Source organism: Mesoplodon bidens (genome assembly GCF_964165515.1).
Source record: "Mesoplodon bidens genome assembly, chromosome: 2".
NCBI lineage: Eukaryota > Metazoa > Chordata > Mammalia > Artiodactyla > Ziphiidae > Mesoplodon > Mesoplodon bidens.
In genome coordinates this window covers 186,167,116-186,178,218 of record NC_138177.1, presented here as the reverse complement: position 1 = coordinate 186,178,218, position 11,103 = coordinate 186,167,116, and the positions used below count along the sequence as shown (strand labels likewise).

The window sequence follows — 11,103 nt, the reverse complement described above, 5'->3', positions numbered from 1 at the left end:
GGAGTTTCGATTCAGCGAGTCTGGGCTGGGCCGAAGGCTTGAATTTCCAACAAGTTCCCGGGGCGCGCAGCGCAGGGTCCCCACCTGGGAACCGCGGCCCCGGGAGCCCACTTCACCTAGGGGCCAGCGCGCGGGGCAGACTTGGGGCGTCGGTTGCCGGGCAGAGCCGGGCCGCGCGCGCCCCCATTGGCCCCAGGTGGGGCCGTGCCCCGCCCGACAGGTAGTCCGCCCCGCGCCGCGCCATTGGGCTGCGGCCGCGGGGTCCCCCGGGGATTGGCCCAGGTGGCGGCCCCTCCTCAACCTCATTGGCCGCAGGTGCCACCGCCTCCGCCCCGGGACCGCCCGCCCCGCCGATTGGCCGCCGGATAGGCCTCGGGTCGGCCATGTTCGGACACCCCCCGCCCCCCGCGAGGCCTGACGCCGGACTCCGTGCGCGCCCCCACTGGCGCGCGCGCGCCGGCCGCGCCCCCTCCCCGCCCCGCCCCGCCCCGCCTGCCGCCAAGTTCCGCGGAGTTGGCCGGACCGGTGCTCCTCGGTCCCCGCACCGCGCGCTCCCTTCCGCGTTCCGCCGTCTGCCCCACCTGCGCCCCGGCCCGGCCGCTGGGGCCCCGCGCCATGGCCCGAGCGTCCGGGGTGCAGCGCTGACGGCGGCCGGCGGAGCGCGCCATGCCCAGCAGGACCGGCCGCAAGATGGACGGGAGCGGCGGCCGCGTCCGCCTGAAGGCGCACTACAGCGGGTGAGCGCGAGCGCCCGACGGCAGGGCCCGGCCGGGGCGGGGGGCGTGTGCGCCGAGGCGGCGGGGCCGAGGGCGGAGCCGGGCGCCGGGAGCGGCCCCCGACAGCGCCGGCCGTCGGCGACCGTGTCGTCGCAGCTTCGGGAGGCCGAGGGCTGGGGGCAGCCGGCCGTGGCGCGGGAGGGAGGGGACAGCGAGGCCCCTCCGGGCCCAGGGGCGTCCCGGGAGGTCCGGAGGCGCCAGCGCCTGGAGGCGGCCGCGGGCGAAGCGGGCGCTCCGGGCGCACTCGAACGTCACCGGCGGGGAAGTTCGCGGGCAGGGTGGGGTAGGCCTGGCCCCCCGGCGCCCTAGCTCCGGGTCGCCGGGCCCAGCTCGGAGCGCGCGGCCATGCGGGTCTCTCCCCGCCCCGACGATATTTTCCTGGGCTGGGACTTGCCCGGAGGGGAGGCGGGCGTCTGGCACGCCCCGCAGCCCCGGGCCCTGTGTTGACACTCTCCCTGGAAAGTTGGCCGAAACATTCAGGCCACAACCTGTAACGACGAAAGTTTTTGTCAGATTGTGAAGATGGCTGGCAGGTTTTAAAAACCGAGGTTTTCCTAAACTTTTTCCAATGTACCCGACCAGGTCTCAGTTTCAGAACCGTTTCATGACCGGGTGAAGGGCAGGTGCGGTGAGCCGGCTGGCCGCGCGAATGGAGGGCGCCTGGAAGAGCGGGGGCCCTGCGTCCGCGCTCGGCGCCTGGATTCGACCTGCCTCCCTGTGAAATGGGACGAACCGGCGCCCACAGGGGTCAGTGACCGGAGCGCCTGGCCCGGCCCAGAGAGCGCTCGCTGGATTCTCGGTCGCGTCGGGACAGCCCTGGTTGCGGGGGGAGGAGCTGCGCCCAGAGGCCGGGACCGCGCTGTGCGCTCAGTGCAGACTGAGGTCGGAGAACTAGGAGCCTTTGCTGCTGCTTCTTTCCCCCAGATAGGACCTGGCTGCTCCCAGGGTCGCCTCTTTCGGGGAGTGGGGAGGGGAGCGGACCTTGGCCCCGCAGATGAACTTGGTGGTCTCGGCTGTAGGGGCACCGGAGGAGGGGCTTCGGGCTCGAGTTGGTGAGCACACCTTGTTTGGGGTGTCTGTCAGGCCTCTCCTGCCCTCTTTGCTGTCCTCAGCCTGACCACCTGGGAACGCAGTGGAGCGGGGCAGCAAGGGGAATTGGTGGCAGTGCCCCAGAAGAAGGATTTCTGGTGGGGGCGGGAATGACTGGTTAGCCCATCTGAAGAGGCTGAGGGGGTCTTGTCTTTTGGCTGGCAAGGTGGGCTGCAGACTGAAGCTGGTGAGGTGTCAGCCAGGTCCTGGGCCTCGGCTGGTCCGAGGGTCCTGGCTCGCTGAGGGTAAGGAGTGGCTGTCATACAGCAGAGACAGTCCTCTTCCCTGCCTGGAACCATGGAATTGAGCAACAAGTGACTGAAAATCAGAGTTGAGCCTTAGTGAGAGGAAGTCCACACCCGGAGAGGCCAGGGGGCAGGTGAGAACCAGACCCCCAGCCTTCCCCCAGGACGAGTTCAAGTAGGCACTGCGCCAGGGGTGGAAGGCGGACCAGGCAGTTGTCGTGGGCAGAGTTCAGGGAGCCCCAGGGAGTTCTGGCTGAGCTGCCTGTCCGTCCCCTCCCCGGGCTTGGGCCCCTGGAGAGCGCTTTGGTTACCGGGGGAAATGTGACCTGTTGAGTCTGGTTTCCCGGCCGATGAGGCCACACCCTAGACTCTTCCCTCTTCTTTCCCTTCCCAACCTCCCCTCCTTCCTCTCTCCTCCCCTCCCCCTCCTCCCCTTTCCTCTGCCTCTTGGCAGTCCCCTCCCCCCTCCCTCCCCCTCCCAGCTGCGGCTTCCTCCCCTCCTTCTCCCACTCTTCCTTCTCTCCCCCCACCCTCCTCATTTCTGCCCCCGGCTGACCGTTCCTCCTCGATCCCAGTGCCTCCCACCTCCCGGTGCTTTCCCTGAAGTGCTCCGGACTGGCGCCTCTCCCCGGGAGGAGAGAGTCTGGCGTCTGAGTTGGGAGACAGTCCTCAGCGGGCGTCGACCTGATGCTGGCTCCGGAAAGTGTCCGCTGCGCTCCGCACTCACTTATCCAAGCCCCGTGGGTCCCAGTGAAATTCTGTCCCTGTGCTGCCACTGCAGGTTATTTTTAAGCAGCAGGGCCGGGAGCTGAGGGTCAGATACATGGGAGACACTATTCTGTTGGGTTTTTTTTGAAATTTTAAGATCAGCGTATTAAGTTCAATGCTGAAAGCCATCAGAAGACTATTCTCCTGAAAATTATTTTTTCTTAGAAAAAAAGAAAGGAAACTCAACACCCTCTTAGCACAGCCGCAGGTGCTGTGGCAGTCACGCCTCTCTGAAGACGGGATAGTCTGTTAGTCGGTCAGGTCACTTTCCCGGTCAGCAGGGTTGTGGTCTGGGTCAGCCTCATCATCCTCCAGCTCCAAGTCATCCATTTGTTTCCAGCATCTTCCAAGAACTGAATATCAGATGTGGAGACACTATTCTTAAAAATAGGGGGTCGTCAGCAGGGATCGTAAGCCGCCCCCACTGGGGGGGATGCCTTCTCCCCGTCGCCCTTTCTCCTCCCCTCCCCTCCCTGCCCCAGGCCCTCCAGAGGCTTGAGATCACGGTCTCCCCCTCGCCAGCTGGGCCTCTGGAGGGTGTGCAGTCACCAGACTCTGAGGGTGGGTCTGGGGGTCCGGCAGCTTCTGTGGTTTCAGGGGGTTTCCAGGTGATGCATGCTGGGTTTGGAGACCCTGCTCTGCCCGCTTTTCTGAGCTCACAGGAACAACTTGGCTGGATCTTCCCTCTCTGCAGCTCAAGCTTGTCTTCCAGATCTCTTATTGAGGGCCTGCTGTGTGCAAAGCCCGGGCCTGGGTGCATGGCTTGGGCAGACCCCGGAGTCCTGGGAGGGGCCGTCCAGCAGGCTGTTGCCCCTGCCCTGGGCTCTGTCTTGGCGCCCCTGAGCAGGCAGCCTCAGGATCCCGTTTTGCTCAGAGATGCCGCTTGATTCGGGCTTGCGATGACATTGGGGGTGGTAGTCAGGGGTCTGGCCAGGGGTTGGGACAGTCCCTCCCCACTGGTGCCAAGGTCATGCGTTAGAGGGAAGAGCTGCAGTACTGTCACTGGGTGCTGAGCTCGGGGCCCGGGGCGCCTCCAAACCACTGGGGAGCTGCCCACCTGAACTCTAGGCCCTGAAATGCTGGGGGGTGGGGGACTAGCTGCCACGTGGGGGCAGAACTGCGGGGGAGGGTCGTGGGGCAGGGAGAGGTCAAAGGTGAAGGGATGGCAGACTGACTTCCAGAGTTCCCTGTGGCAGGGGGACTGGTGGATGCTGGGTCACTGGCGAGCGTGGGTACCAAGTCTGGGTGACCCCAGGATGATGGGGTGGGTGCGATGGGGGCTTGGTCTCTGGGGACCCCACTGATGAGCCATGTGAGCCCTCTGTGCCTTGGTTTGCCAAGACGTCGCAGGCTGTGGTGAGCTCGGGGCCCCGGGGCAGGTGCTGTGGGTCTGTGAGCAGATGGGGCCGGTTCCAACGAGAACGGGTGGGTGGCTGGGGGCCATATCCCCCCACCCGCAAGGGTGAGTGACCCGTGGGCCGGGCCCCAGCTGTGGTGGGCGCCCAGCAGACAGGTCTCGTTGGCCCTGGATTTGTTACCTGGTGGGCGGAGACTCTTTATAAACACATGTTTGACAGACTTCAGAAGCCAGCAGTGTTAGCGCCAAGCAGACCCCGCATTTCTCTTGTACGGGAGGTTTCAGATCTTCCTTCATACGCTCCACACCCTTGTGGTGTCAGATGCTGGCAAAATTTCCCCCAAACTTGAGCATATTCTAAAGTGGTTCTTGCTCAGAGTCTCAGTAAGCATACCCGAGTCAGTGCCATCCCTGCTTTGGGTGGTGGGTGATGGGAGGGGACAGTGCATGGGGGGAGACGCCCCTCCCTCCCTATCCTAGGGGGGGTCGAGCGTTTCCCTCATGCTGGCTTGCCTCACCCCCGAAGGGCCAGCCCTCAAAGGCTGACCGTGAATCCCTGAGCTGTCTCCAGTGATCCAGCTTCTACTTCCCTATTTTGGATGAAAAGATGAAAGGCAGTGACATTCTGGGACTGGCTTTTCCAAGAAACCGACCCTGGAATTCTGTTGTGGCCGCACCAAAGGCAGTCGAGTGGTCCCTCCAGGGTTTCAAGAAGCTGCGGCCTTGGATTAATAGGTTACTGCCTCTTCCCCCACGCCCCCAGTGCCCGTCTTCTGAAGGTATATGACGTGGCCCTGTTGGCGCCGCGGAGGTTGGGGGGCGGTGTAATGAGGCCGGTGGGCCTGAGCTGAACAGGCTGTGTCCAGCCGCCCCACCCTTCGTGGGTGACCGCTCTGGCAGCCTCACTCCTGATGTCCGAGCAGGTCTGCCCGGCCTCCCCGGGGGGTGGGCGGTGCTTTCTGCCGCGCCCACCCTGGTCCTTCCGCCCCACTGAGGCCCATCCAGGCACCCAGATAGATCTTTCTGCACAAGGGCACTCGTGGTGGTAACTTACGTAGACTGCGGGCAGTGGTTCTGGGGAGAGGCTGTAATACTCTCTTTGGGGACAACGTCGCTTCATCTGTTTGATCAATAACTTTGTTAATCAATCATCAGTACTTTATGTGGCTTAAATATGCTCCGTGGTGAGACCTGTGCATCCTTTCTGCCCCAGGGACATCCTGATCACCAGCCTGGACTCCACCACCACCTTTGACAAGCTCTGTGAGGAGGTGCGGGAGATGTGCCACCTCCACCGGGGCCACCCACTCACCCTCAAGTGGGTGGACAGTGAAGGTAGTGCCTGGGCGCATGTCGGTCGGGTTGTAAACCTCTGAATCTGTGCGCAGCCCCTTCTGCGGGGAGATGGACAACCTTGGAATTAAACTGGTTAAATTTAACCAGCTTCCCCACTGGGGTCGTTGGAAGCTGTTTCCTGGGAAGAGGCTGCGACAGGTGCGTGGACAAACTGGGTGGGGGTGGGGGTGAGCTGCCCCTTGCCGGAGGAGCCACCCACCCCTGCAAGGCCAGCTCTGGTCTGGGCACCAGGGAGAGGCTGCAGAGTCTCCTCCACACCTTGCACGGCTCCTTACCCACCTTACATGACCCTCCTTCCTCACATCCCGGGATTTTCTGGCGGGTGATTTGGAAGCTGAGCGCTTCATTTTCTCGGGGAAGTGGGGAAGGTAAGGGTGGCCGGGGCCCCAGGGTCCATCTCTCCTTCCCTCTCCCTCCCTCCTCTCTCCCCCTCCCTCCTTTCTTCTTTCCTGCTGCCGGACACACTTCGGAGAAAGCGGAGGTTTTGGGAGACCGTCCAGGAGAAACTGCCTGGCAGCTCTCAGCCTGGACGTGGGGCAGGCAGATCTCTAGCCGCGCCCCTTCCCGCTGGAGCCTGGCCACGTGGGGCGCTGGCTGGCTGTGGATCTGTGCCCCTGTCCAGCCGCAGCGGGCAAGGAGCCCTTCCCTCTGCTCTAGGACTGGCTAAGAGTGTGCTTACTCTCACCCTGGCCGGGAAACCTAGGACGCCTTAGCTCCCCGCGTGGCCTTCTCGGGCTGAGGGTGAACTCATTGCCCTTCTGGGCTTGACTGGTTCTGATGTCGGGCCCTGGCTGGGGTGACCTGCTGGTCAGGCTGGCCGCTCTGGGTCCGGTCAGCTCTGCTCTGGGCAGCTGGTCACAAGCAGTGAGACGACCCTCCCAAACTTGGGTGCCCGCCACCGTGAACCCCTCTGCCTTGGGCCTGCGGTGGCCTCATCCATGTCTCTTGTCCACCAGGTGATCCCTGCACTGTGTCCTCCCAGATGGAGCTGGAGGAGGCCTTCCGCCTGTCCTGTCAGCGCAAGGATGAAGGGCTCATCCTTCACGGTCAGTGCGGGCCAGAGGGCGGTCTGGGGAGGGGGTGGTGGTGGTGGTGGTGGTGGTGGTGTGTGTGTGTGTGTGTGTGTGTGTGTGTGTGTTGGGGTGGGGGAGGTGGGGGCGGGGGAGGGCGTGGGCGCTTTTGTCAGACCAGGAGCCACATGGAGGATCGCGGTTTAAGATCTTGGGCTGCCCGAGATGGAAGGATGTGGAACAGGATGCGATGGGGGTTCTTCCCTTACATTTTATTCACCCAGATAAAATTGCTCTTACGTGTAAGGAGAAGCCCGGGTCCTGGAGGTGGTTAGCCCCAACTGCCCTCGTTTCCTGGGGGCGGCATCACTCACCTGCCCCCACCTTTCCGGGGCCTGCGTGCCTGCAGGCAGAGCAGGGACAGCAGAACAGCCCCGCCCCGTGGTGGACGAGACCCTCCCCCGGGGCGGACAAGACGCTCCCCCGGGGCCTTCTGCAGCTCACAGCCTTCCTCCGCTGGTTAAGCTCAGCGCGGGGTAGAAATTGAGTCGCGGGAGGTGTTCCTTGCTATCGTGTCAGTATCGTCTTTAAATCGCAGGTTTTCAGACTGTGCCCCCCAGCACTTTGGGGTTCTGCAGGGTGTCTGCAGAGAGAACATAGTTTTGGCAGCTGTGGCCGCCCTGCTGCTCTGCATCCACTTCTGGTGCAGCTTATAGTCAGGCGGGGGCCACGGACGGCTGAGCCCAAGAGCCAGGACCGGCACACGAAACCATCTACAGTGTTCTTTTTTTTTTTTTATTTAATTAATGTATTTTTGGCTGTGTTGGGTCTTCGTTGCTGTGCGTGGGCTTTCTCTAGTTGCGGCGAGCGGGGGCTACTCTTCGTTGCAGTGCGCGGGCTTCTCGTTGCAGTGGCTTCTCTTGCTGTGGAGCATGGGCTCTAGACGTGCGGACTTCAGTAGTTGTGGCGCACGGGCTTAGCTGCCCCGCGGCATGTGGGATCTTCCTGGACCAGGGCTCTAACCCGTGTCCCCTGCATTGGCAGGCGGATTCTTAACCACTGCGCCACCAGGGAAGCCCCTGTCCACGGTTTTCTGTCGGACCCTCTTTCTCTCTGACGCTGGACTAGTGTTTGGTTAAAATACCTAATTTTTGTAGCCCTTTGTATGAACGTGGATTAAATGTCAAACCTACGCTCGTCCACTGCGTGGTGGTGGTTAGCACGTCTGTGTTGACTCAACAGTGAAAAAGGTTTGGTACTTTCAAAATTCACTCTATTTTCTAGATTAAGAAAAAGGTCATTTTAGCTAGGTTTTAATACGTTTAACCTTCTTTTCTAGTAACTTATTGTGGAAGCCCCGGGTATATTTTAACATGCTTAATTTTGAACTCCATTTTGAGTGTAAAGAAGTGGAACGAAATGTGCTTTCAAAAGTCAGTTTTCAAGGGACTTTCGGTTCCTCCCCGTTTCCATATGGACTTACCAGTACACATCAGGAGTCCTCCTGGGACGGCTCTGCTCTCTAGACCCCTCTGGTTGCTTTTTCCCCTGAATTATTCTGTGCAGCTCCGTGTCTCATCAAGGGGAGTTTGGTACACATCCATGTGCTGGGTTTCCAAGGTTTCGCCTTGATGAGCATCTCCCAAGATCAGGCTCTCATCGCATCGGGGGCTTTACGGGCAGCCTGACTCCAAGCAGGACTTCTCATGAGGCCGCAGTGGGCACTGACACGCTCTCTCTCTTTCTCTCTCTCTCTCTGTGCAGTTTTCCCCAGCATCCCTGAGGAGCCAGGCATGCCCTGTCCAGGAGAAGACAGTGAGTACTGCCTCTCCCATGATGTGTCACGGTGATGGGTTGACGTGTCTGCTCTGCGAGGCGGGGAAGGAAGGAGCTTGGTGGCCCGAGGCTTAGGTGCGGGCAGCTGGTGTGGCCTCGTGTGGGCTTTTCACTGGTGTCCTTGCCCTTGGCTAGGGTTGTATCCACCATCAGACAGGGCACCGGCTCGGTCAGTGGTGCCATGAGGTAAAGCCCAGGAGAAGCCCTGATGTCCCCCGGCGGGAAGGGCCCTGGCTGGGATGGCTGGACACTGCTCCCATGTGTCTGTCCCAGCTGCGGCCACCCCCAGACCTGGTCATCGGCCCCTCCCAGTCCATACTGGGCCCCCCAGGGAGGCATCCGTTCCTCCTCCACGGCAGGTCTGTTGGTTGAAGATGAAGTCCCAGGGCCCGTGGGTCAGAGGAGAGCTTCTGACCACGCCCCGGAGGCCCCCGACCCTGAACAGCATGCCCTGCCTTGTCTTTCAGGGCAGGGCCCCCACTGGATGGGGCGTAGAGAAACTTTACACCGATCACCAGACCCTCCTCGGGCCCTGGCCTGGTGCTGAGGGGCTCTGGACCACGGGGGCTGCTTGTTCAGTTAGGGGGACTTGGCTCGGCCTCCTGCCAGCAGGGGGTCCCAGGGTGGGCTCCGGATCAGGTCCCTGGGCCCGGCCTCTGGGTGCCAGCAGCGTCCTGTGTGGGCTGGGAGCAGATTTGAGCAGAGGCCGGACTCAGTCTGTGGTCTGTCAGACCCAGTGCAGCTGTTGAGTGGGCACTTGGGTGCATGAGTCTTGCATTTCGGGGAGCAGTCGGGGCTGAAGAGAGATTTGGGGGCCCTTAGCATAGAGGAGGTTGTTGAGGCCACGGAGGGTGTGGCCGGTGAAGAGGGCCGGGCCTTGGGGTCTCCCAAAGAGAACAGGGGACCCTGGAGGAGCAGTCAGCAAGGCCATGGAGACACCCCGATCGTGGAGTCCTGGCGGGAGTGGATCAGGCAGTCTGAAGAGGCCGCAGCAGCCCAGGGGCCGGGCGGGAGGTGCTGCCCCAGGGGGCGGACGTGAGGGGCAGGTCTGGGAAGGCTGGGGGGAGGGTGAGCAGTCCTAGTGCGTCCTGGCTGGGAGGCAGATGTCCGCTGGTGGTAGATAAAGCCAGAGGTGGGGGGCGAGCCTGGAGCTTCTGAGGCCTGGAAACCGCCCTGAGAAGGCGGGCGGTGGGGAGTCAGTCCCACAGGTAAGACATTCTGGCCGCCGCCCGCCCCATCCAGGTCAGCAGGCTCCTGTGCGCATGTGCGGTTTCACTGCGAGCGGCCCTTGGACCTGCCAGGACGTGGGTCAAGGCAGGACACTGAGGGGGTGGGGAGTGCAGCCAGCTGGGAGCAGAAGCCCACCCGCAGGAGCCCCAGGTGGCCAGAGAGGAGCTCGTCGGTGGGGGGCTCGGAGGCGGGTGGGCCTCCCGGGGGTCCTCATGCCCCGCAGGGCTGCCCCTCCCCGTGACCCCCCGCCCTGGGGTACCCATGTCTCACGGAAAGGGCACACTTTTGATAGTTCACGTTGTCTTTTCAGACACATAAAAGGATAAAATAAGGTAGACCTTCCAGCTGGAAGGAGGGTCCCCTCCACTGTGCTCTGTACGAGGGGTCCCCCAGCTCGTTTCTTTGCCCCCTTGATGGCTCTCAACCACAGTGACAGGCTGTCTGTCTGCCCAGAGCCGTCGCCAGCAGCCCGTGCTGGCCCGCGGCATGGGGGTCGCCCAAGCATCTCTGCATCTCGGTCTCCGGCTGCCCGGCCATCAGCTCAGGCCAGGGCCCCGGCAGTGCCACCCCGAGGGCCTCAGGCCTGCCCATTCTGTCCCTGACTCGGTGCCCTCCTGGCTTCATCCCTACATGGACGCCGCCTTGTCTGGGGCCTCATGTAGGGGATGGTGATGGGGGTCGGCTCAGCCGATGCGGTGCCCTCCTAGGGTCGTGGGGGTCACAGGGTCTCTGCCGGAGGGTGACGTGGGCTGACGGAGGGTGACGTGGTCTGACGCGTGGGCAGGGGCTGCATCACCACGGGGGAATGCGGAGAATGTGGGGCCATCCCCACTCGCAAGCAGGTCCTTGAGATGCTCACCAGGGGCGGCTCCATGCTCCAGGCCACTCGCTTTTGTTGGAACATTCCAGCAGCCTCTCCGCTGACGGAGGGTAGGGGTGGCGTCTCCTCCCTGGCTCTGCTCGTCCAGCTCGATCGTGACGCTGCCCTTGGGCAGTTAGGACGGCCCTGCGCTGGTCCCCTGACGGGCCCGGGTGCAGGTGTGATCCTGGCACCTGCGTGGGCGTTGGTGTTCACTGCCAAGGCTGGGCGAGTGAGAAGGGTCAGGCCGGTGGGACAAATGGCACCCTTGACCTGGGTTAGGACCACGTGCAGATGCTGGCGGGTCTGACGGGCGGTAGCCAGACAGGGACACGCGGCAGAGATGCAGCCTCGAGGTCATACCTGGGCATGTCCGGCTGGGTCTGTGTTTGTGGCAGCAAAGCCCCTTCCAGCACCTTCTGTGCAGGTTGTCAGCCTGAATTTAATAGGTTCTATAGGGTTTTTAAAAAATGGTGTAAAGTACACCTAACATAAAATGTGCTATTTTAACCACTTTAAACTGAACAATTCAGTGGCATTTAGTAGGTTCACCACCTTTGCCGTTTCTGAAACACGT

The 11,103-nt window shown here is 62.4% G+C and overlaps 1 protein-coding gene across 3 annotated transcripts in view; it reads left to right on the top strand.

Annotated features, from left to right (window-relative positions):
* Window positions 1–523: 523 nt before the first annotated feature.
* PRKCZ (protein kinase C zeta) overlaps window positions 524–11,103 on the top strand; it is a 101,342-nt gene continuing 90,762 nt past the window's right edge. Inside the window, exons 1-4 of one of the 3 annotated variants that reach the window (XM_081226094.1) lie at window positions 524–737; window positions 5,449–5,570; window positions 6,548–6,637; window positions 8,366–8,416. In XM_081226094.1, the coding sequence (XP_081082220.1) occupies window positions 667–737; window positions 5,449–5,570; window positions 6,548–6,637; window positions 8,366–8,416 (334 nt within the window). In that variant the 5' untranslated portion in view covers window positions 524–666. Of the gene's footprint in view, window positions 738–1,853; window positions 2,245–4,739; window positions 4,971–5,448; window positions 5,571–6,547; window positions 6,638–8,365; window positions 8,417–11,103 lie in introns of those variants that run through there. The other 2 variants (XM_081226095.1, XM_081226093.1) reach the window with 2 other exon arrangements.